Here is a 26,450-nt window from a genome sequence, read left to right as displayed (position 1 = left end):
CACCATGCTGGCTCTCCAGGTTAACATACACACATCCAAACCCCAGGCACTTTATTTATTTCCTTCATTCATACCCACCTTTCTCCCCAATTTGGGGTGGGGTGGCTCACAATGTTCTCCTCTCCATTTTATCCTCACAACAACCCTGCGAGGTAGGCTAAGCTGAGAAAGAGGGACTGGCCCAAGGTCACCCAATGAGTTTCCATGGCAGAACAGGAATTTGAACAGGGGTCTCCCAGAGCCTAGTCTCGTATTCTAACCACCATACCACGCCGCATGAAGGATTCTGAAATCGTGCCTGAAAATCTGGCTGAGCCTCAATACAACCAAAGCGCTTGGAAGAACCTATACCGAACTTCACTGGGGAGTCACATCCTGTCTTGGGCATCTTGGGGAGGGATTGTAACTCAGCGGTAGAGCATCTGCCTGGCATGCAGAAGGTCCCAGGTTCAATCCCCGGCATCTCCAGTTAAAGGGACCGGGCAAGCAAGTGATGGGAAAGACCCCTGCCTGAGACCCTGGAGAGCCGCTGCCGGTCTGAGTAGACAATACTGACTTTGATGGACCGAGGGTCTGATTCAGCAGAAGGCAGCTTCATGTGTATCTGATGACCGCTGCACTGACTCATGAAAACTGGTGGAATAAATTTCAGTTTTCTTTAAGGTGCTTAGACGCCGGTTTCATTATTCTGACCTATGGTCACTTGTGTGAGGAGCATCAATCCTAATTTAACAATGCCTGAATATGTCCAGTTTTTAAGGGGGGTGAGGGAAGAGTAAAAAGCTCTGAGCCTGGCCTCAGTCGGGATAGAGGGGTAAAAATTCAATAAAATAAAGATACAGAAAGAGGAGGATGCTGGCCAGGAGAAGCCCTGGGTTGGACATTACGACTGGTACACCGGAGCAATCCACGGTACATTGCTTTGGAGAACTAATGCACAGTGATAAACCATCATTACAACAGCAGTACTCTTCTTGAAAAAAATCTTGACCGGATGTCTCAGAAATCCATACAGCAATCCCCGATGGAATCCTGTCCCTGAATGACAGGCGAGGGGCTGAATTTCAGAACACGGCAGCTCGCTCGCGGCGAAGTTTTAAACTTTTCTGCTCCTGCAGTCTGCAGCCCCACAAAATTGGCTCTCCGCGAATGAGAAAGCAACAGGGATGAAAGAATCTCTGAGGACCAGCAAGGGTGCCCCGTTCTGAAGCATGCCGGCACGAACCCCACCCAACCAATCTGCCTCGCATAAAATGCACGCGAGACAATTTGCTGCGCTGTCACCATCACAGGGGCGATTTCTCACAGCCACAAGCTCTAGCCAAGGAATCACATAAACTAGCCAATTTCTCCCCACCTGCTCCGCTTGCAACCGAGTCAGATGCCCCCTCCCCCACAATAATGCGGGTTTTGCTACTGTTGAAATGCCGAGTTGAATATTTATGATTTTCCTGCAGGCACCAAATGGCAAAATTATGCAACAGGAACAAAATGCTTTTTTCCCCAGGAAGGGTGGCGTGGAGAGGCCTGTGGCTCGGGGTGACAACAAAGACATGGGTGAAGAGAAGCAAGAAATTCCTGCCGAACGAGCCCAAGTTGGGCGAGACAGCGAAGGGATGGGCGGATCCCGCCGTGCGGGTCCGGTCCAACTCCACAGCTCAGCCTGACTCTCCCTTTCCTTTCCGCTCAGATTCATGCCTTGCCAAGTTGTGTGTGTTGTGTTAAGTGCCGTCAAGTCGCTTCCGACTCCTGGCGACCCTATGAATCAATGTCCTCCAAAACGTTCTAACTTTGACAGCCTTGCTGAGATCTTGCAAACTGAGGACCGTGGCTTCCTTTATTGAGTCAATCCATCTCTTGTTGGGTCATCCTCTTTTCCTGCTGCCCTCAACTTTTCCTAGCATGATGGTCTTTTTCAGTGACTCTTGTATTCTCATAACGTGACCAAAATACGACAGCCTCAGTTGAGTCATTTTAGCTTCTAGGGTCAGTTCAGGCTTGATTTGATCTATAACCGACTGATTTGTTTGTTTTTTTGGAAGTCCAAGATATCTGTAACACTTTCCTCCAACACCACATTTCAAAGGAATCTACTTTCTTCCTATCAGCTTTCTTCAAGGTCCAGCTTTCACACCCATACATAGTAATAGGGAATACGATGGCACAAATTAACTTGATCTTGGTTGCTAGTGACACATCCTTACACTTCCGAATTTTTTCTAGCTCCTCCATGGCTGCCCTTCCCAGTCTCAATCTCCTTCTGATTTCTTGGCTGCACTCTCCCTTTTGGTTGCCAGATTGGCTCCGAAATATTTCAGATTAAAGAATCAAAGAAGTAGCAACTAGGGGAAGGTGAAAGACACTTCTCTGCGGCAGGTAAAGCCAGAATCAGTCACCAGAATCTCTGGTCTGTCGTCAGTGTGGCGTCTACAACCGCAAATGCTGCTAGCCCTCTGCAGTTCACGTGCGCTCGGGTCGAAACATTTATTGGTGCCCTGCTTCTCTCTCAGTCAGAGACCCATAGTGGCTTACAATGCTGTTCTCCCCTTGTCCGTTTTTATCCTCGCAACAACAGCCCTGTGAGGTAGGTGAGGCGGAGAAAAAGAAAGTGACTAGTTGAAGGTCAGCCAGAAAGCATACAGGCAGAGTGGTGATTCAAACCCAGGTCTCCTAGATCCTAGTCCGACACTCTAACCAGTTCACCACACCACACAAATGATTCCAAAATAGCACAGGAAAATTCAGGGTCGTCCACAACCCCCCTAAGAAATGTACAAACGGCACCCCCTCTGTGTGCCCTGTACCCTGGTGTTATAGGGTATACCCCCTGTAGGGGAAATTTGATCCTGGTTTTTTCCATCTTTGATACCTCATTGCTTCTTTTAGTTTTTAAAATATGCTGTGAAGTTGTTTCATTATAGAGGTTCTGTTTTACAGACAACGGAAGAACTCCGCTTCGCGAGACCTCAGCAGTAGACAAAAACCCCGAACTCGCTGCCGAGAGCCCGTTCTACAGGATCGGAGTCAAAGATCAGGAAGAGCTCGGGATGAAGTTTTGAAGCGGAATGCATTTTAAAGGCTGCTGAAGCCCAGCCAACCTCGCAGAGTCGTTTGCTGGAAAGATACGCAGACGCAACGGAGGATATAGTGAAAAAGACCACCTATTTATAGAAATAAATCTAAACATTGACACGACTGGAATTCCGAGAGCGGAAGCTGCTTTCTGGTTGTGGGGAGAAAACGAGAGTGCACAAAATCAGCTATCTCCAGGGCAGCAACTCCCAACCAGCGAGCTACAAGAAAGTAGCAAGGATTTCATAAGCCCAGAGCACCTATTTCCAATCGAGGGTGGATGTCGCATCTCTGCATGATTTACTCTGCTGGTCTTGTTTACTGTTATTCTCCTTCCACCACGAGCGGCTACTGTGGCTTTCATCTCGGCACAAGGGGCCACTGAATCATTCCATCCCTCCCTATGCAGAATTGATGGTCCCTCAGAGGAGGCTTTCTGCTGAATCTCTGAACGAGTGCCTGCTGGAGGTCAACTTTCTAACCAGGAGGAGTTCCCAAATTTGGCAGGCAGTGACTCGGTTGGAGCCCACAAAGAAAAGATGATCAGAGAAGAAGAGGAACTGAGAATAGGGTGGGGAGGAGGAGGAGAGAGACCCTGGCCAAAACCGTTTTCCTTTTCTGCAGCCTCATTCTGCTAAGCCCAGGAACAACAAAAGGGGCAAAAACGGGCTTGTAGGCAGAACCGGAGGGCGTGGAAAAGTTGGCAGCGGAAAGCGGAAGAGTTTGGAAGATCAGCATCCACCAGGCGGATAGTTCTGCTCTACCAACTGATCCAGAGGTAGAAAAAGCCAGTGGTCCATCTAGTCCAGCAACCCGTCTCACACACTGGCCAACCAGTTTCTTTGGAGGGCTGACAATAGGACATAGAGGCCCCTTCCCGGCACTGATATTCGGAGGTTGACTGCCTCTGAATGTGGAGGTTCCCTTCAGTGGCTGGTAGCCACCGAGAGACCTCTCCTCCACGAAATCTGCCGAACCCTCTTTTAAAACTGTCTACCTTGGATCCCAGAAAGGGAAATGCCGAACAGCTTCCTCTGGTGGTGTGCAACTTGAGGGTGGCCACTGCGGCTTTCCTGCCCCGCTGGATCCAGCCCCCCCATTCTCCAAACCCATCCCTGCTCACCCGCTGATGATCTCCTTGTTCTCAGCCCGGATGAAGTGCTCTTTCTCCGGGGTCAGGATGCAGAGGGAGAACTTCTGTCCCGTTCGGCTCTCTCCGTCCACGACGTCCATGCACTGGTTCATGTTGATAGTACCCTGGGGCAGGGTGGTAGGCTGGAAGAAAGAGGGGGAAATAAAAGGCTTGAGATGTGGGAGACAAACACGTACATTTCCCTGCAGGGTTCCCTAATGGGCAAGAGGGCGGACCTCTAGAAAGGCAGAGGCCTCTTTGAGCAATCTGTAAAGCCCACTCACCCACTGGGGGTGAGGGGAACCTTCCTTATCAGGGATTAATCAGCTGAACAAATCTGTTTCGGGATGCTAAACTTTGTCTCCAAAGTCAGGAGTCGTGCACACCAAAATAACCCGTAATTCTGCACCAGGAGGATCAATTCTGTAATCGGCATACACGTTGCAGATTAAAATTCACACACAACTTCTAGTTGGTATTTATATTATACCTCTCTTCTTGCCTTCTTAACGAAAGAAAGGCCATGGATGAGACCAAGGACCATCATGTCCAAGTCTGTTCACACAGTGGCCAACCAGACGCCTCCAGGAAGCCCACTAACAAGACAACTGCAGCAGCATTTATCCTGCATGTGTTCCAAAGTGCAGAATATGATAGACATGCTCCTCTGATCCTGGAGAGAAGAGGTATGCATCATGACTAGTGTCCATTTGGACTAATAGCCATGGATGTCTAAAAGATGTGGGATAACAGAATTCCACTTTTCTTGTCCCAGAACTGACTAACTTGGTACACAGACGTGTATCTTTGTGTATGTGTTTAGTGTGGACAACCACATTTGTATTAAATGTGCTTCCCCACCCCACCCCAGACTCAAACCTCTTTCCAATTGGGCGGGGGGGAGGGAAACCAGGACACAAACAGGACACTAGATACTGCATTAGATACAGAATCCGGACAGGCTCTACAGGCAAAAGGAGATCCGGGAAAAGACAATATGCACACCAAACTGCAGAAGAGGCATTTACAGAAGCCAGAAGGGACCGGATCCGGCCAGGAAAAAAAAACCTTCCCTCGCATCGAATTAGCGCACGGCCTCCTCCAACGCAAGGAACTGCTGCTGGAAGCACCGAGGGAGAAAATGCTGCCCACGCAGCAAATTAATTCACCCCCCTCTCCGAAAAAAGCCCAAACTATTTAACTATTTGCTGAGCGGTGCGTGCAACCGCTCAGCTTTCTCAGGGTAAGGGGTATAATCATGGCGCACGAAAATGCCCGATTGCCACCAAGGCCTAAGCCCCGACCAGGTTTTTTTTAATGTGGGCATGCGGGTTTGGGAGATGTGGCTATGTGGCACAAGGGAGGGGATCCATCCATGCACGGAAGGCGGAGCCTTTGAGCAAGGGGTGGCGCCTGGAGGGGAAAGGGCGGAGCTAACGAGCTGCTCGGAAACCGGTTGGTAGCACCACGAAACCCAACCTACAGGTCACGGAGGCAAAACCTGCCCAGGGATGCATTTCTTTGAACGTGGCCAAAGAGAAGCAGCGTGGTGCAGTGGTTAGAGCAGTAGCCTAGGACAGGGGTCGGGCAAACTCATTAGTCAAAAGAGCCAAATATCAACAGTACAACGATTGAGATTTCTTTTGAGAGCCAAATTGATTAAACTTAAACTATATAGGTAGGTACACTGTTTATTAACTTAATAAACTTTAATTAAAGTTTTAAGTCTTAATTAAACTATAGGTACACTGAATAAAACTTGATATCATACTTAATAGTGATCTTATTTATTGATAAAAATTAAATTGTAAGTCCCTGCCATTTCGGAGAGACCAAGTTCGGAGAGCCGCACTCAACGGGCCACAGAGCCGCATGTGGCTCGGGAGCCGCAGTTTGCAGACCCCTGGCCTAGGATCTGGGAGACCCGGGTTCCAATCCCCACTCGTGCCACGGAAGCTCGCTGGGTGACCTTGGGCCAGTCGCACACTCTCAGCCTTACCTACTTCACAGGGCTGTTGTGAGGATAAAACGGAGAGGGGAAAAGACATAAGCCGTGGGGAAGAAAGGTGGGTACAAAACGGGGCAAATAAATGGATTCCGTGGCGAGGCAGGAATACCGGTATTCGCGTGGACGGTTGCAAATAATCAGCCGTTCACCCTGCCAGGCCTTGGGAAAGCATAATAATGGGGAAATCGAGGCACGCCACTGAAAGAATGTTGATTATTCAATGCAGGAACGAACGACGGTCACGAAGGTGAAATCCCAGTCTTCAGAGCAGATGTCACCGACTAAACAGGCACGGTCGTTGTATTTCTACAAATTACCCTCGCACGTTTTTAAAAACATACATGCGGCGTACGCTTCTCCCCAAACCTCTCCCTCCCGATATGTATTTCAGGCTGCTTCCGTCAAAAAAACAGAAAATTTACCCCAAATTTCTCAGATTATTTTGGAACACAATAGAAACAATCTAGTTTTTTGTTTTAGAAATTCTAATTTTTCACCCTGTAGGCGGATGCTACCAATAAAAACTGACTCCCTTAAGGCAGTTGTGTTGAGCTTTGGTAACCGGACAGCTGCTGCTATCCTACTAACGTTCCAGAAGTCGGGGTGGGACGAGTAACTGCTTCTGAACATGTGCAGAGAGCACCATTCGCTACCTAGCAACCCAACGTCTGCTCCCATGACCGGGGCATTAATAACTTAGAAACTGAGAGCGCCTTGAGGGAACTGCTAGCATTCAGTGAGCAACATCGCTCCATTGACTACCCCACCAAAACAGAACGGTGCACCTCTGCGTGAGTCACATCCTGCCTCGGCTCTGCACGGAGTCTGACCAGATCATTCAATTAATTCCCACAACAGAGACGCAACTTAACTATCCAGAAGGCGTCCTGCTGCACCTCAGGGGGAGCTGCTGCTGTGAACTCCCCTCTTTTCAATCAGGAGGCGTGCACAGAACACTGACTCATGCAGAGACACGGGAGGGGGGGCTCCTAGTTCTTATTTCTTGCACTCTCGGAAGTAAACCTTTTCAGGTTCGGAAGGAAGAGGTCCTTCGGATTTTAGTGCAGAAAAACAAGCCAGCTGACTCTCGGCGAAACGCAGGGGTACGGTTTCTAAGAGGAAAAATTGGATTATCGTCTGTTTTCCCCCCTAAATGCCAGCTGTAAACCGTTGCCCATCGGGCTGTGTTTACATCATTCTGGAGCACCTCCAGAGATCCCGGCACTAAGGAGTGTTGCGGGAGGGAACCCGGCCAAGAAGATGCTTCATCAGAATTTCCCTTGGGCCCAGCCAGTCTGCATTAACACACTTAAATGCCCCCCAACCGTCTGTCTGCCTGGTCTTGCCAAGGCAAAAACAAAGGGGGGGGGGGAGAAGAGAAACACTCTTAAAACTTTTTGGTCCGTACGCACCTCTTTTTCTTCTGGAAGCGAGCCTCCTCACCCACCACCGCACAAGGCAAGCCGCGCTGTACTTTCCATTTCGATAAATCATCGTAAAACTTTCCAAGCTTGGAAAGGATGCAAAATAACTTTGTGAAGGCACAGAACGCCGGCAGAGATGCTGCTTATCTAGCACCGCTTTGAGGCCCAGGGGTGTGTGCGTCGGGGGACAGAAGCGGAGTGTGCCCAGTTCAAGCCTTCCCTCCACCGTGAGATTCCACCATAGCTGGAGGACAGAAATACCACCTGCAGCCCAGAGCAATTAAGCAGCCAACCTGCCTTGCAGGGCTGTTGTGAAGAACACCCTGCATGGGTCTGAGCATTCTAACCAGGCACTAAATTATTTCTCAAAAGGCAAAACCATCACATGAGGGGGCAGTATAGCGAATTTGATGCCCTCCCCTTTTCGGTATTCACCCAGGCTTGGAAATAAAGAGTTGCTCATCTGTTCACCTATGGCGAATATGCGTCGCCTCCAGGTGACCAGGAAATGAAACGTTTGCAATTCGAGCTCCTAGTCCTCTCTGCCTTTGAGGCAAATGAGGAGCCGCCAACACCTAATAGTGAAAGGGCCAGGGAGGCTAGACCATATTCTTGTGGACTAGCAACTTGTGGGCTTGTTGTCAGTATCAGGCGTCTGTCCCTAGCATCCCATAAGCAAACTCATCCAGGCAGGTAGCACTGAAGCAGTAATACTTTATTAGGAGCAAAAAGACAGATTAAAGGACTGACTGCATACAGGCAGGTGAGGCTAGGAATGGGGAACACAGGCAGGGTACATGCTTAAGACACTACGGACTGAAAAGGGAAACATTGCAAGGCAACCCCGAGATAAGCGGTTCCCAGGAAGACAGACAGCTGCAGAAAACAGGATGAGCGGAACTGGACACAGCCGTTCGTAGGCATGAGAACCAAGGACTTGACGTGTGGCCAGACCCTGGCCTGACTCATGTCAAGAGCCTTTGCTCCAGCAAAAAAAGGCAAAGGCCTGACCCTTGTCTGCCCGCAGATCTTTTTGCACACGCTCACCCCCAATCCTAAAGCTGCCCTTGGCGGGGGGAACTGCCCAACGGGCCAATTAGCGCTCGCTCCAAATGGCACGTGGGCCCATTTCCCATGGGAAGTGGGTTAACGCCCCCCAATTAGTTTCTGCACGCCTTGTGTTCGCCAGGCAGGGTTCCAAAACAGCGGGCCTCTGCCAACCGCTCATCTGCCCGGATGGCAAAGGAGAGGAAAGCGGGGGATGCAAAGAGGCAAGGTGCCATCTTGGCGTCTCCTGAACCGAGGCAAAGGATTGAGCCAAGCGAGACGACCAGAGTTGTTCTGCGCACTCAACCCTACTGCCTTTGGTATCGAGAAAGGAGGGGGGCTTGGGGTGTGCCGGCCCCCGCTGTTGCAAAAGCAAAGAGAATGAGCCAAAGGGGCCAAAAAACATTGAATTTGGGACAACCACCCAAAAAGCTACAGCGAAAAAGGGAGGCAAACTTTCAGAACTGAAAAATAAAAATCTGAAACATACGTAGCTCTGCCTCTCCTTCTCCACACTCAAAGCAAAGGACCAAATAAAAAAATGAATAAAACACAGCGGAGTGGCATGATCACTGTAATAGCCCAAAGAGTCCCGAGTTCAAATCTCACCCCAGCCATAAATTCACTGGGTAGCCTTCAGCCCAGCCAGCCACGATGTCATGTCACAGGGTTTCAGGATTTCAGAGTTAACTTGCAGGAGTTATTCTGAACACACGCAAAGGCTGTTTGAGTACAGTGTGGTGTAGTGATCCCTACCAGGGGGCCCATGGGCGCCCGCTTCCTCCTACCCCAAAGCAATTCGTCAACCTTGCCTTTCTTCCGCCTAACTGAAAAGGGAAATGCTTCGGAAGACTCCAGAAAATATTGCCTGTGTGTCTGCAAGGAGCACACACTGAAAAAAACAACCATTTCCTCCATCAGAGGATAACCCTGGGCTTGGAATCTTCCAATGTTTAGTTTTTCTTTCTTTTTTTATAATTTTTTAAATTATTTTTCTATACTGATTAGACAGAGTATTCAACAATCAATATAAGTGAACATCAGAGTATAAATTCTAATTAATAACTGTTGAAAATACATACACATATAGATAGAAAATAAAATATAGACTTCCCCTACACCTCCCTCAATCTTGTCATTTATTTGTAATCTCCTTTAAGATTCTAATCCTAATATTGTTTATAACGTTTGCTATTTCATTTACCTATATTGAAATAAAGAAAAAGAAAAAAAGAAAGAAGAAAGAAGAACAAATATAAAAGAATCTTCCAATGTTTTGTGAAGCCATTTTGAAGTTTCCCAGCCCCCTGGGGTTGCCAGCTGAGTGCCGGCACCCAGTGGGAGAGTCGTCGGGGACACGTGACTTAACTGGTGTTGCACCAGCACCGTTATGTCCCTCCCGGCTCAAACCCGGAAGTGACACCATCATGTCACGGCTACGCTCTAGGATAATCCAGCCGAACACGATGTCGTCATTTTCCGGGTTCACACTGACATAACAGCGAGACGCCGTTTTTTCCTTACTTTTCTCTCCCACCGCCTTATTGAGCAGTGGCAGGGGGTCAGGGAGCTAAGCGGCAGCCTTTTTGTGGTGGGGCCCACGCTTTGTGTTCAAAATTCCAATAACACCCACAGATTCGCCCCCCCTGGCTTAGTGGATAAAACAGCGGGGCATAATGGGGAGACCCGGATTACAAATCCCTACACAGCCACCAAAATCACCGATCGATCCGGGGCTACAACTTTCTTCCGGGCTAAAAAGCAAACCCAAAGCTCCTTGATCAATTGATCTTGACCATTTGTGTACCAGCCCTGATCAAAAACAACGCTCTGTAGCACCTTCACGAAATAAAGACACATTGGGAGATCCAATCATGGGAGATCCAGGTTCGAATCTGTACTCCGCTGTGTGAGCACAGGCCGGTCACATGTTCTCGGCCTAACCCACCTCGCAGGCTTAATTGTGAGGGCAAAATGGAGGAGAGAAGAACAACGTAAGCCGCTCTGGGACAAAAGGGGGGGAATAAATAAAGTCAAATAAAATTTAAATAGGTAGATCAGGATGGGGGGTTATGGAGCGTTAAAGCGGCAGATGCCGGCTACGCCAAACAACTTGGTAGGGGGCTTCCTGCTCCGTGGCACTGAGACAGGGCTAAGGAAGGTACAACGGCACCCTCCGGCACTGCCAGGTGACCCTCACGGAGAATAACCTCCGCGGTCCTTGCAGCCGTGAGTCCGTCGGCAGGGCTCACAGCGCGAGCTGGTGCTTGCTCCGGCAACGGATTCCGTTACCTTTCCATGTATCATCTAACGGGCTTAGGATCCTGGCGTTATGAATTAGATGAGAGCCGGCGGGTGACCTTTCAGCCGACTCCAGCGGAAGGGGATAATGAGACCGGAGGCAGCCAGCCACCGGAAAGGGGGAAATCATCTCCCGCAGACGAGAGATGACCAACTGGCAGCCTACGGACTGAATCAGGCGCCCGAGTCTCTGTTTGTAGGCAGCGCGGCCGCGCTTTAGTCAAGACGTATTGTTTTTGCTTGCTGCTTTCACTCGGCAGGGAAAGGACGACTCTGCAGACCTATGCAGGTGACATGCTTGGTTGGGGGCACTTCCCCGTACCCTTAACAGTACACACGTAGCCCCAATGGGACAAGTAGCCCCCACCCCCGAGTTGTCTGGAGGCAGGACAATGGCACGGGGGGTATGTCTAAGACCCTTCTTTCCATATGCCCCGGTCCCAACCCAGATTGGGCCCCCGCACACCTGGGAACTGTGGAGCTCCCAAAAGATGTAGAGGCCCCAATCTGAGAATGCACCTGGGGAAAAGGTAACGTGCAATAAGTGCCCTCGGTTTATGAGTGGCCTAGGGTGTGAGTGTATGTCTGGCGTTCAGACTCCCCTCCAAGTACGGTTGCCAATCTTCAAGCAGGGTCTGCAGATCTCTTAGGATTTCAACTGATCTTCAGGCAACACTGATCCGTTCCCCTGGAGAAAAAGACTGCTTTGGGGGGTGGAATCTATGGCATTATGCCCCGCTGAGGGTCCCTCCCCTCCCCAAACTCTGTCCTCCCCAGGCTCCATCTCCAAAATCTTCAGGAAGTTCCTAATCCAGACTTAGTAACCCACCCACCCCCGGCCTACACCTGCAGATGGCTGAAAAGAAAATCCTATTGACTTTCCGTACAACAGCAAAACCAGATAAAAATCTGCAGGATGGGTGGGGGGAGGACTGCAGAAGACGAGTAATTTACTCTCCAGTTGCACAAATCTGGAAGAGCTGGAAATGGCTGGAGACAGAAGGGGCTGTGGTCAGTGGTGTCATTCTTGCTCTGCAGACTGACGGCTCTGGGTTCAAGTCTTGACATCGCCACGTAAACGTCATCCGGTAAACAAGTCCTTTCACTATCTTGAGACTCTAGATAAGGGGTCCGCAACCACCTTCTCTCCTGCGGGCATCTTTAGCACTCTGGCATTGGGCGGTGGGCGCAACCACAGAATGGCCACTGCGGAGGGAGGAGCCAAGCACAAAATGGCCGCTGCGGGAGGCGGAGACGCACGCACACACTGGAAGCCCAAATGCAGGAGGCGAGGAGTAATTTTAAAAAATACACTGGGAAAAAGGAGAATAAAATCAACACAGTGGTGGCGGCGGCTGCTGAAAGAATGATATTGTAAAGCCAATCAGATCTCCAATGGCCCATCAGAAGCCCTGCTGGGCAGCAGCCCCACCTAGCCCTGCCCATGGTCAAGCGGGCATCATGGTACCCACAGGCACTGGGCTGGGAACCCCTGCTTGCTAAAATCCCAAGTACTGGACAGGAAGGACACCGATACGATGACGTCTGACGGAGAACCAGACTCGATCTTCTCTTTCTTTTCTGCCTGAGGAAAGGAGACGGTGACGAGTTTCTCTTTCTAGCATTTCATGGACCGGGATGGCGAGTTCAGCCAAGGGACATTTTAAAAGAAGCTTAAGAGTTTATTCAAGGCAGACAGCAAGTCTAAACAGCCGTATCGGGCCAGTTCAGAGCGCAGAGGTAACAGGAGAGGTAGGTTGCCCTCCCGAGCCAGGATTTCTTGCTATTAACCCCATCGGTTCTCTCGGAGAAAGAAAGAGAGAGACTGAACTCTTCTTATACCCGAGACTCGGTGGCCTTAAATAAGCTGGCGACCATCTCCTTATCAAACCTGGACAGACAATATATGTTATGTTTTTTCTCAGATAACAGCTGGGAAGAGCGACATTGAAACCATGAACACATGAAGCTGCCTTCTACTGAATCAGACCCTTGGTCCATCGAAGTCAGTATTGTCTACTCAGACCGGCAGCAGCTCCCCAGGGACTCAGGAAGAGGTCTTTCCCATCACCTACATGCCTAGTCCCTTTAACTGGAGATGCCGGGGATTGAACCTGGGACCCTCGGCATGCCAAGCAGATGCTCTACCACTGAGCCATGGCCCCTCTCCATGGCTCTCCAGGGTCTCAGGCAGAGGTCTTTCACATCACCTGCTTGCCTAGGCCCTTTAACTGGAGATGCCAGGGATTGAACCTGGGACCTTCCGCATGCCAAGCAGAGCCTCTACCACTGAGCCACAGCCCCATCACCTGCTACTGCTAGCCTAAACTTCAGCAGCCCCCCTAACTTTAGTGGCACCCTTCCTTCTTACATACAAGGAAAGAGTGGCAACGGGCAGCCTCCCATTGGACAAGACATTGGACCGCTTCGCTGTGCTGGGAGCAACTGAATCAGCCAGACAGCTTTCAGCGCAAAGATGAAGGAGACTTACTCACCCCCCCACCCCAATCAAGAGACTGACTAGAAAAGAGACAAGAGTAGAGACTCACACAGAGCCACAACAGTCAGCCTCTCCTGTGGCACCCCTGAATTGGAAGCAACTGAATGTTCTTGTCACATCCGATGGAGATGCAGATCTGAATTATCCTCTCCCACCAGAGGCTGATTCAAAGGAGGAAAGGCCAGCGCAACAACTCATGCAGAGACACAGGTGGCAGCCTCCTTTGCAAGTAGAGCTGTTACTAGTTCGAGCCAATTCCACACCTAGGAAGATGCATATCACCTGGAATGAGAGGGACCCCTCCCACTTTAAATATTGAAAGTTAAAAGCCCCCCTCCACTTGCATGATGGTACTGCACAAAAAGAAGGGGGCTGTGTAAATCCTATTAAAGATGACCCCCCCCCCAAAACCAATTAGGCTTTTTTGAGGCTTATATGGGGATTCTTGCATAAGGCTTTCAGCTGAAATCCATTTCGAAGCAGTGGCCCCAAAATCAAAACTCAAAGATGGCTCAATTCCTTACCAGATACAGATGCAGTTTCCCCCTCCCCTTCGGTAATAATCTCTCCCCAGCTCTGCCTTTTCCTCTCCCGCTTTGGCCCTCTTGTCAAAAAATATCCTGCCCTCACCAAGCCTGTGCTGCCGAGTTCAGCCACCTGCGTCGTTTGCGCACCCCTTGGACCGATTTTGGCAGGGTATCAAAACCATTTCCAGGATGCCGGAGAGCCCTGGCTCAGCTTCCAATGCTCAAGCAACGCACTGAAGTAACCACAACTTGTGTGTGTGTGTGTGTGTGGGGGAAATAAGAGGTCCATCGGGGGCAATTAACTGCGAGAACCTAACGGGACCTCCGAGACGCGAGGCAGAATGCTTCCGATGGTCAGATGTTGGGGAGATGTCACCAGGGGAGGGCCATTTGTTGGTCTGCTTGCATCTGACTATCCAAAATTGGCAGCAGGATACTGGACTAGATGTACCATGGACACTTTTTCTGTACCATGCCCCTCAACGCACAAGTCTGGATACACCCTTCCAATTCCCCATGGGGTCCTTACACTATGCCACCCTGTCTTGATTCCCTCCCTCTAAAGCCCCCCAGGACCCTAATTCTGCCCATCACCTAAACTTGTCCTTTAGATTCTCAAATATCCACTCATCTGGTCACCTACGGCGAGCAGAAATCTCTGCCAGGCAAACAGATAGAGCCGTTTTCATCCAATTGAAACCAGTTTCTCCCCCTCCCCTCTTTCGAGGCCTTGAACATTTGTGGAGGGACCAACGTTAACTTCGTGGGGTACTTACACTTGTGCGGTTATTCGCAAGGGTGGCATAAACTTCCAGCTACCGCTGGAGGCAACACAAAGGTTTATTCTTTTTTTATGCATTCCACGCCCCACTTTTAGAGAGGTTTACAAACCTTTCAATACAGAAGAGGGGAAACGGTGCCCATCGCAAAGTTAACGGCTCTGCGGCACCCACTAAACCCGGCCGTAAATATTGCTGCTCCTTGGTGGGGCTTACTCAAAGGCCTACACTCTGTCCTGCCGATTTCTCCATTCCCATAATAAGCTGCTATCCTGCACCCCTTGGATACTCTTTCACGTATCTCCGTTCCCACTCACGCAGAGAAATCTTTCCAACAAGCATGCAAATATTTATAAGATGGGCATCGGGTGGAGTAACATTCCAAAAAGCATCTGATGGGTCACGCCAGCTGGTGGATGAATACCCTATGGAAAACTCTTGGCCTCGGCCTCACTAAGCCAAGATGCTTTCTCACAGGACATAAAAAACCAACTACGCATAAAAAGTGTATCCATGACAATTCCCTCCCTCCACGAGTATCAGCTACGGCTTTTGTTCCTGCTTGTTACGCAAAATGTTCCTGAGCCCCAAAGCAAAGGGAGTTTAGCTTTGCAAAGCAGCTCGGGGTCCAAAACTGAGACCCCCCCCCCCGGGAGCCCAAATTTGTGCATTTAGCCAGATGCGATAGGAGCAGGCGGGCCAAGCAGGGCACAGAAAACGCTGCCGTCCGTGCAGCATCTGAAGCTAAGCGTCGCAAGAAATACCAGCGAGATGCGAAGGTGTGGATGGGGCAGAATTAAAAACAGACACACAATCAGCACACGAACTGCAACGACGGGAAAGGAGCATAATAAGCGGATTGGACAGAAGAGTCTGGATGAGGGGGGATTTCAAAACTCTGGAACCAAAAGGAAGAATTTAAATATGAACGAGAGACGGGAACTCAGCCATTGCCATGGGAAACATTCGCGCGCAAGGATTTCGGGCCATCCCAGTTATAAATAAAATTATTGAATACAGTCCAAGACCAGCAAAATAAAATCCATATAATAATCCACACTTCCAGAATCAAATAACTTTTGAGAAAAGGAACATTTTAAAATTATAAATTCACGGAATTATACAATATCTTTATGAAAATTATAGCTAAAAAGCCTATATATGGCTTACCCAAGTTTCTTAGAGGCTATCCATCCAAATTTGGCGACTTTGAAAGTGATCTCTTTCTTCTTATCTGCTAGCATCACCGAGAGAAGAATCCTTCTATTTTTACCGGGATGGTGGGAAATTATGGGGGTTAATTCCATCACAGTTTTCTCCAGCTTTTCCCCTTCTCCAAATTCCCAACCCTCGAGGCAGAGAAACCGGGAAATTAAAGCCGGCAACGATCAACGACGGAGGATTGACGAAAAAGGTGTTCTAGATTCGTCAGACAACATTTTATTTAAACAATTATTTTTCAGCGAAGCCATTCCAACTACAACAGGTGTTGGCGGAGGAGTCTCCATATCACTATTAAAGGACCGGATGCCTCTTCTAAAATAGTGCACCGTTACGCCACACCCTCTAAACAGGGATCCTCCACATGGCACCCGTGGGACACGTCGACACCAAAATGTTTGGGAACCCCTGCTCTAAAAAGAAAGCATTGTATGGCTTGTAGCTCATAATCGCAAAGTCACAAAATACACAAAACCTCAGTTAAATCGCGCCTTTTTCTCTTGCACGGGTACTTATTTATTCTCCTCCTCATTCTGTTGCCTGAAAACCCAAACTATCTAAACATTGTACCACCGGAAATGGAAAAACGTCCAAGTTTCCCCCCCCAAATGGATATCAATCAATCATTTATTTTACGGTCATTTGACCAAAAAAAGAACAGATCTAATCAGAAGTAACAGAAATTTACAATAAAAACCGTATCAATCAGTCAAAGAACGCACAAAGTAAAATACATCAATAAAATCCCATAACTACAAAGACAAATACGCTAGTTTCTAAAATGTTTATCAATCAGATTTTATCTATTTATAAATTGCATCCTTTCGGGCCTTATATATTGCAACACAAAAATTGGCCACACATCTCAAAGTTTGTGGGTTACTGTCCTCCAATAGTTGTTGGATGCAAATTTTATCAGGTAGTCCTATATTATTTCTTAAAATTTCTTGAATAGTCTTAGCTCTTGACTCATGATGGAGAGGGCAGTATAAGAAGACATGTTCGCGGGTCTCAATTTCTTCACCACTGCATGGGCAGACTCTCTCAGAAAGAGGAATTTTTTTATACCTGCCTTCTAATTGATATTTTTTACAGGTCCCATTAATGGTTTAACAGTTAAAAGGATATTTTAGTGGTTTTAAAGATGGAGCTAGATAGCCCATGCCTGAGGTTTGGGTAGCCATTGTTTAGCAGCCTTTTCCTCATATTGTGAACTATTTCTACTATCCTCCGTTAAATTAGTTGCTGCTTTTATTTATCATTTTCTTTGTAAGCCGCCCCATGAATTTTTTTTTAGAAGTCAAATGGAAGGATGGAAAAAGTAATCAATAAAACAAAGGTTAATTTGCAAATAAAAACCAGTCATGCATATTTGCAACGAAGATCTCTGTAAACACAGGAAGAGGAGGGGTTTTGGAGGCTGTCCGGAGAGTAAAAATGGGGAGGGGCTGTGGCTCAGTGGCAGAGCCTCTGCTTTGCATGCAGAAGGTCCCAGGTTCAATCCCCGGCATCTCCGATAAAGGGACGAGGCAGGTAGGTGATGGGAAAGACCCTTGCCTGAGACCCCGGAGAGCCGCTGCCGGTCTGAGTAGACAATACTGACTTTGGTGGACCCGGGGTCTGATTCAGTAGAAGGCAGCTTCATGTGCTCATGTGTGTCAAGCCGGGTTACAACAACATCCATCTTGTGTGGATTCGGGCTACTCACCCCCAAACTCCCTTCACTGGTTGAGGGCCAACAGAAATGTTACCCAGAAACATGAATTCTGCTCCCGGTATGATTGGTCGCCACTGCTGCATTGGACAGATGGTACTTTCAGTTTGAGAGGTTTGTGAACATCAGATAAAATTTGCTGCAGTGTTGGCTAAATTAGGAGCCCCGTGGTGCAGAGTGGCAAGCTGCAGTACTGCAGTCCAAGCTCTGCTCACGACCTGAGTTCGATCCCGACGGAAGTTGGTTTCAGGTAACCGGCTCAAGGTTGACTCAGCCTTCCATCCTTCCGAGGTCGGTCAAATGAGCAGCCAGCTTGCTGGGGGTAAAGGGAAGATGACTGGGGAAAGCAACAGCAAACCACCCCATAAACAAAGTCTGCCTAGTAAACATCGGGGTATGATGTCACCCCATGGGTTAGGAATGACCTGGTGCTTGCACAGGGGACTACCTTTACCTGGCTAAACTGGCAAATTACCTTTACCTGGCTAAATTGGCAAATGATCCAGTAAAGACTTCCAAAGAAACCGGAAGTTATATTATGCATATAGGGTTGCCAGGTCTCTCTTCACCACCGGTGGGAGGTTTTTGGGACGGAGCCTGAGGAGGGTGGGGTTTGGGGAGGGACTTCAATGCCATAGAGTCCAAATGGCCAAAGCAGCCATTTTCTCCAGGGGAATTGATCTCTACCGGCTGGAGATCAGTTGTAATAGCAGGAGATCTCCAGCTAGTACCTGGAGGTTGGCAATCCTATATGCATATGTCTCGTACACTATGTAAAACTGCAAAGGAAATGTTTAGCTACAATGCTATAATGGAAAAGTATATAATGGAAAAGTATATAATAGAACTTAATGAATATATACAAATTTAATGCGGTTAGCTTTCCTATGTAAGTTTGAAGTCTATGTATTTTGAGAGAGAGAAAAATTGAGTAAAAAACGGTAGACTCAAATGTTATAAAGTTAAGAGAGTATTTACAGGGAAGATTGTAATAGGGAAACAAAAATTGTCTCTGTCCACTCAATTAAAACATATTTTAGTATATTTCAGATTTTGTATGTGTATTGGGTGGTTTGTGTATGCATTGTTGGTGTTTATTCTGTTTTGTCTGTTTGTGTGTTCATTTTTAAATGAAATAAAAATATTAATCAACAAAAGATTACATTTGCTGCAAGTTTACCAAATTCACACCCCAGAGGGATACGGTTACCATCTCTAGGTTGAAAAACACCTGGAGATTTGGGGGTGGAGCCTGGGGAGGTTGGCGTTTGGGGATGGGAAGGGCCTCAGTGGGGTATAATGCCATAGAGTCCACCCTTCCAAGCAGCCCTTTTCTCCGGGGAGCTGATCTGGAGATCAACTGCTATAGCGGGAGATCTCCAGGTGCCACCGGGAGGTTGGCAACCCTTCGGAGGGAGCGGGACATGCACAGGAACTCCCCCTGCAAGACGCTGGAGCAATCTGCATGCGCCGACTAAAAATGTGCAGGGGGAAAAGGTATAAATGGGCCCGGCTCAACTGCTAGAACGACATCGCATTGTTTCATCGGGGCCATCACGTACCGAGGCTCGGAGGCACAGAACCACGGAAAAACACGCCGATTCTCCCCCATCGCTCTTCAGGCTTCTACGCAACACCAAATCCACTTCAGCGTAGGAAACATAAATTATGATGGCATTTAATGCAACTGAAGTCAGGCAAGTTTTATGTCTCGGGAAGAAAGCCAAGCAGAGACATTAAGAGCCAGCTGGAGCCAGCAAACGACACAGAAGCAAATATCTGCTTCCCTCCCCGACAATCAGGGCCCAACAAGGAATGCAAGGATCCGGTTTTCCCCGTGAGATGGTGATCGGGGCCCGCCGTTGTTCGATGCATGTTTCTAGTCCCTAAGATCTCAGAAGCCCCCTCTGAGCACCTGTGCCCCCTCAAACCTTTATCCTACATTTGGTAAGCCACCCCCTGCACTTCAACGTACATTATCTAGCTATATTTACAACAACTCTGTAATGCGGGCCAGAATTATCGTCCTCGGACTGCTGACAGGGAGCCGGCAGCTAGTTCAGGCCACCGAGTGAATGCGTCTGGGATACATGGACTTAGCAATCTCCATTCCTACTCGTACCTGATGAAGGGAGGTCTGACTCTTTTCATTTCATTTCATTTACCTTTATTGGCATACCAGGTCTGACTCTTGAAAGCTCATAGCCCGGAAATCTTTTTGGCCTCTAAGGTGTTCCTGGACACTCCAATCTAGCTGTTCACCACAGACCAACACAGCTACAACTCTGAAACTAGCAGATGTGAGACAAGGAGGACATTCTCACCAAAGATTCCTAATTTGAAACACAAGCTTCAAATAGCCACCTCCCTCCCCAAAAATGGTTAGTTTGGCGTGACAATGAGTTCAAGAAGTCACTATCTGCTCCCCTCTTCCCTTTGACGGTACTTTCCACCACCACCAATAGTAATAATAGTAGTAGTAGTAGGCAGTAGGTAGCCCATGGGGTGGGGTCACCCATTTCTGACCCATGGGACGACGTCACATTCCAACGTTTGCTAGGCAGTCTATGTTGGTGATGGTGAGGGGTCTGGAGACCAAGGCCTATGAGGAAAGATTGAAGGAGCTGGGTATGTTTAGCCTGAAGAGGAGAAGACTGAGAGGGGATATGATAACCATGTTCAAGTATTTGAGGGGCTGTCATAGAGAGGATGGTGCCGAGTTTTCTGTTGCCCCAGAAGGTTGGACCAGAACCAACGGGTTGAAATTAAATCCAAGGAGTTTCCGTCTAGACATTAGGAAGAACTTTCTTAACAGTTAGAGCGGTTCCTCAGTGGAACAGGCTTCCTCGAGAGGTGGTGAGCTCTCCTTCCCTGAAGGTTTTTAAGAAGAGGGTAGATGGCCATCTGTCAGCAATGCTGATTCTATGACCTTAAGCAGATCATGAGAGGGAAGGCATCTTGGACATCTTCTGGGCATGGGGTAGGGGTCACTGGGGGTGTGGCGGGGAGGTAGTTGTGAATTTCCTGCATTGTGCAGGGGGTTGGACTAGATGACCCTAGTGGTTCCTTCCATGATTCTATGTTTACGGGGTGGTTGGCCATTGCCTTCCCCGGTCGTCTACACTTTACCCCCAGCACACTGGGTACTCGTTTTACCATCCGCGGAAGGATGGAAGGCTGAGTCAACCTTGAGCCGGCTACCTGAAACCGACTTCCGTCGGGATCGAACTCAGGTAGTGAGCAGAGCATCTAATAGGCGATTCAGCGGCTTCCCCGGAAGCTGCTATCGGAGGTCGGAACCCTTATTAATCCCGACACCCTCTTCATGAGAAATCCAGCATTTCCTGCTTGGCTGGGATCATCAGGAAGACAAATGGAACAGGATGTTTTGCAATGCGCGTCCCCCCCCCCCCAGCTGGAGCAAAGGTCGTCCCTGAACAATGAACAGTGGGGTCCCTTGTTTCCCACTCTCCTACCCCTTCCTGAGCCCCCCACCCTACCCCAAAGCCTTCATATCTGTCTCATTGCTGGCTCGGTTTCTACGCGCTCACGTTCTGTCTCGTCTTCGGCCCTGCGAGCGTTGGGTCAATTCAAGGATGCCAGTGGCTTAGAACGGGACCGTGCAGAAACGGAAGGGTGTGTCCGGAGCATCAAACAAAGAGGATTAGATGGCTGGATGCTCCCGAGAAGACGGGAAGTGTCACACCTTGGGTTAGCGGCCAAGCAGAGAGACACACCCCAGGCGGTGCTTTTTCATGGGATTATCGTCCACAAGACCTTCAGGGGCAAGGTTTACATAATCCTCGTGCAGGAAAAACACACAAACGTAAAATATGAAGACTGTGGTTGGGTTATAGGGCGAAGAGCAGAGGAACAAGAAAAGCCGGTTTGCCCACAGCAAGCTCCCACCTGGAGACACCTGAAGCTGCCTTCAGATCCAGCCCCTTGAGAGCTGAGTCAGCCACCCCCTCCAGTCCCGAACTGGGCTTGCGAGGCATGGTCCGGCCCAACCAAGTGACATTTCTGTCATATCCGGCCCTCGTAACAAATAAGTTCGACATTCCTGGGTTAGAGTGTTAAGCCAGGACCTGGGAAATCCGGGTTCAAATTCCAACTCTGCTGGGGAACCTTGCTGGGTGGCGTTGGGCCAGTCACATGCTCTCAGCCTAACCTACCTCACAGGGATGTTTGCAAGGATAAAACAGAGGAGAGGAGAATGATTTAAGCCGCTTTGGGTCCCCATTGGGAGAAAGGCAGGAGACAGATAAAGTTAATCAATGTTAATCAATGATAAATTAATAAAGAGAGATATATAAAAATTTCTCTCCCGTCTGCACAAGAACTGTAGAAAATCTTGGGGAGGGGGTAGGCACCCCATGTGGGTTGCCCCTCCAGAGTTAACCCAGAGGATGTGGCAAGTGACCCACGCAGCATTTCCAAAAGAGCCCCGCCGTTTGGAAGAGCGCATGTCCAATTCTGCCCGACATGCCACACCCGTTGAACCAGTCAGGCGGCTCCGAAAGGCACCCAGGAGCTCTCGCCAAGGAAGAAAGAGGTCACCCTTGACTGCCAACGGAGGAGAGAACTTTTCTGGAGGCCTTCCATTTTCTCCTGCCCGATGCAAAATCCGACTTTCCCCCTGCAGAGGAACGGGGAGGCCTGGAGGGGAAACGGTTCTCGTTGGCCTTAACTCGATGCAACTTTTCGGGACCCTTGCTGAGAAGCCCTTATGCGCCCGGATCCTTGCTATGAGAAGGTTTCTTCGCTTCCCGTTATTAGCGTTCGATGTGGGAACCTAGCTCCTTGCCAGGCCTCCGGCCCTTCCTGGTCAGCCAAGTCTGTGGGAAGCCCACAACCTCGCCGTGGGGCCCGGAACTTTTCTCAGGCATTCCGAAATTTGGACACCCGGCTCTCTCCCCCCCTCTCTCCCCTGCCCTCCAGCAAAGCTGGATGCTTGCCTAATTGAGTCTTTGCTTCCAGATTCCCGGGCGCTGCACACACAGCGCTCTTCCCCTCCCCTTTCCCGAGCAGCCGAGACCCGTAATGCTTCCAGGCCCGGCAAAGAGTTTCAATGGGGCTCCCCCCACACACACACACATACTGCCCATGACAGAAGCAGGATGTTGGAAAACATTATCTTGGGAGAGGAACAATCATTTGGAGATGGGGCAGGAAGAGAAGTTGCTGAGAGACCATTTATTGGAGGGGAGGGGAAGTAAAAATAGCAACACTGAAATGCAAGCCATAAGCGACTTTCTGGCGAAGACCGTGACAGCTGCCTACAGTGAGTAAGGAGCTGGTATCGAAGACCAGGGTGCAAAAGGCAGATACATTTATTTATTTACTTCATTTATACCCTGCCTTTCATGGAATTATCGTCCACAAGATAATTGTCCCCAATGGGGTCCTGACGCGGTTTACACCATACTCTTTTCCCATTTTATCCTCACAACAACCCTGAGAGGTAGGCTAGGCTAACGTGTGACCGGCCCAAGCTTCCATGGTGGAATGGGGATTCGAACCTGGGTCTCCCAGATTCTAGTCTGACCCTCTCAGAGCTACACCACACTGCCTCTCACCGTGTTGGCTATCCCGTTCGATTCCGCCCTTTCCTGCAAGGAGCTCAACGTGGTGTGCAGGTGCCTTACCGCCTCCCTTTTATCATCAGAACAACCCTGCAAGGTAGGCCAAGCTGAAAGAATGGCAGGAAATGGGAGACACACTGGCCGGGGCTATCCACACCCACAACAGTAAACTAGATTGCGATCCTCTTACCCACCTCACGCGAGATCCCATCTTTCAAATGCAACGAAAGCGGCCCAGGATCAGGTCGCAAGACTCCAGAGGTGACGCCACAACGATAAATACGGGAAACAGGCCACAGAATCGCATTTGTGGCAGGCTCAGCAGCAGCCAGGGCTGCTTGAGATTCTGACCGGCAGCCCTATCGGCTACGATGCCGAAAATCTCAGCAATGAAACTTCAGTTCAAGATTCGTGCTGCTTCCGGCGCAGAATCAGGCCCGCTGCACTTCTCTCGCCTAATTTACGACGTTTTATTTATGTTGCACCCATTTTCATCATTCCAAACTAAGGGTTTAGGGTAGGGGTGTCGAACTCATTTGTTACAAGGGCCGGACGTGACATAAACGTCACTTGGTCGGGCTGGCTCGCGGGCCAGGTAAGAGCTCTCAAGGGGTCGAATCTGGCCCACGGGCCGCATGTTTGACACCCCTGGTTTAGGGGATTAGAGCCACACAATGTTGCCAAGACAGCAATGAACAGCCACCCGGGGCCAACAAAGCAGACGATTCAGTGCAATGGACAGAAACCAAGTGATTGGGGAAGGGGTGCCACGTTTTTTGAAAGTGTCAGAACTTCCTTTTGAAAAGAAAAATCAGATGAGAGAAGCTACATGCTTCCACAGCGAAACAAGAAACATCTCCAGCACCATTTAATCCACGAGAATTTTTTTTTTGGGGGGGGGGGGAATTACTTGTTTGATGAAGCATAATGCAGAAAGTGTTCTGTGCGCCCTTGGAGGTGGCTGTCTTCATGGCGCGCATGCCAAGGTCGAACTCTGGTATTTATACCCCCTTTTCTCCCCATAAGGGACCACAAGCAGCCTTCTCCCCATTTTTATCTTCACAATAACCACCCAGTGAGGTAGGTTAGGCCAAGAGCTCGCGACTGGCACTAAGTCACCCAAGTTAGCTAAACGACAGAGTGGGGATTTGAACTCGGCTCTCCAAATTCAGTGCTCGAACCACTTAATATACAACTCTCAGGCCTCACCCGGCAGAGGAATGCCAAATCCACTTGAAAATACACTCTGTCCGGGCTTTTTAAAAAGAGATCTGTCACTGTTCCTACAAAAGGGGTGAGGAAACGGCGGCTTCTCAAGCCTACGCCCCGTTTCAGCATGGCAAATTACAATACACACAACAACAAAAGAACTATTGTGCGCAAGTGGTACACAACCAGGACGATCAAAAGAGCTCTCGGAGTTGGGGGAAGCTTAGATAAACTATTCTCTCAAACCCGGTGCCTCTCTCATAATCTTTATAAAAGCGAAGCCGTTCCCTTCCGATGAATGGATTATCTCGAAAATTCAGATGCGGGTCTTCAAATGGCAATTTACCCCTCTTTAGAGAAAGAGAAGCAACGTACTCTTCAAAGCAAGCGAGGCAACTGCAGAGAACTTTGCCCAACATAAAATACTGGTTTTTAAAAGCAGAATTTATTTTATTTATTTACTTTATTAATACCCTGCCTTTCTCCCCAATGACGACTCAAAATGGTCTCTCTCATCCTCTCTTCTGTCCACTCTCTCCATACAACGCATAATTTTATAGCCCTCTATCATGTCTCCCCTTAACCGCCTTCTTTCCAAGCTAAACAGCCGTAAGCGTTTTAACCGCTCCTCATAGGGCCTTTGCCATGTTATGACCATGCCCCCCGCTCTGTGCCAGAACTCCAAAGGTGCCCGCAGGCTCAAAAAGGTTGGGGACCCCTGACCTGGAAGCTGTAAGGAGGATTTTACTCACAGGGAGACAGGTCCCAATGGGTCGCCGTGTTAGCCTGTCAGTAGCAGTAGAGAAAAGCAAGTCCAGGAGCACCTTAAAAACTTAACAAAATTTCTAGAGCTTTACCTGCCAGAAATTTTGTTAGTCTTTAAGGTGCTACTGGACTCTTGCTTTTTTTTTTTACTCACAGGGAGACACGGCCGCGTCGGTTTCTAACTCGCAAAAGCTGAAACGGTAATAATAGTAACAGTAAAAGCGGAACAGTAATAAATTAGGGACAACGGCTGGAGACGGTTTAGATGAAGACTAAACGAACAAGACACAGACTAGCGAAAAGTTTTGAAGATGGCTCATAATTGCTGTCGCAACGGCTATATTTGGCGCCGGGCTTATACAAGCAGACCAGATATAAAAAGCAGCGCCAAAAATAAGTGAAACTGTGTCTTTGGAAAGAGACACGGAAGACTGACAAGCCGACAAAAAAGAGGAACAATTAATATTTTGCAAATTGCCCGGTGCTCTTCGACTGAGTCATCTATCGAGAGAGCGAAATGTAGGAAGGTAATGGGGGGGGGGGCAAACGTTTCTTTGCAAACAACCCATGCTACCAAGTCAAAAAGGCGACCCTCGAATTCAAAACTCGGATACGACTGTGTCCAGCCCAACGCCACTCCTGCTGAGCAGATCGGCAGGATCCGACGCGACATCTGTTGATTAACAGATAAGCCAGGCCTAAAACCCTCTGAGAGTGTATGTCGTTAAATGGCAAAGAAAAATCAGTTGAATTCTGCCTTGTGCTCTTGAGCACTGGGTGGATTAAGAATTTACGATGCGCCCTGCTGGATCAGACCCATGGTCCATCTAGTCTTGGTTCACCAGCAGACAACCAGTTAGAATCATAGAGTTGGAAGGGACCACCAGGGTCATCATGTCCAACCCCCTGCACAATGCAGGAAATTCACAACTACCTCCCCCCCCCACACCCCTAGTGACCAGAAGATGGCCAAGATGCCCTGGAGGGGCCAACGAACAGGGCACAGAGGCCAAAACCCTCCCCTGGTGTTGCTTCCTAGCACTGCGATTCAAAGGTTGACTGCCCCTGGATGGGGAGGTTCCCATCAGTAGCCATGGCTAGTAGCCACTGATGGACCCCCCCTTCATAACCTGTCTAACCCCCTCTTTTAAAGCCACCTATGCCCA

The 26,450-nt window shown here is 49.0% G+C and overlaps 1 protein-coding gene across 2 annotated transcripts in view; it reads right to left on the bottom strand.

The window, feature by feature from the left end:
- Positions 1–26,450, bottom strand: part of MPRIP (myosin phosphatase Rho interacting protein) — a 122,976-nt gene that overhangs the window by 55,468 nt on the left and 41,058 nt on the right. For both annotated transcript variants that reach the window (XM_056866326.1, XM_056866325.1), the window contains exon 4: positions 4,196–4,347. In XM_056866326.1, coding sequence (XP_056722304.1) covers positions 4,196–4,347 — 152 coding nt within the window. The remainder of the gene's footprint in view (positions 1–4,195; positions 4,348–26,450) is intronic.

The sequence above is a fragment of the Euleptes europaea genome, chromosome 21, assembly GCF_029931775.1.
Source record: "Euleptes europaea isolate rEulEur1 chromosome 21, rEulEur1.hap1, whole genome shotgun sequence".
Lineage (NCBI taxonomy): Eukaryota > Metazoa > Chordata > Lepidosauria > Squamata > Sphaerodactylidae > Euleptes > Euleptes europaea.
Note: the sequence above shows the minus strand (reverse complement) of the source record. Positions and strands in the feature narration are given on the sequence as shown.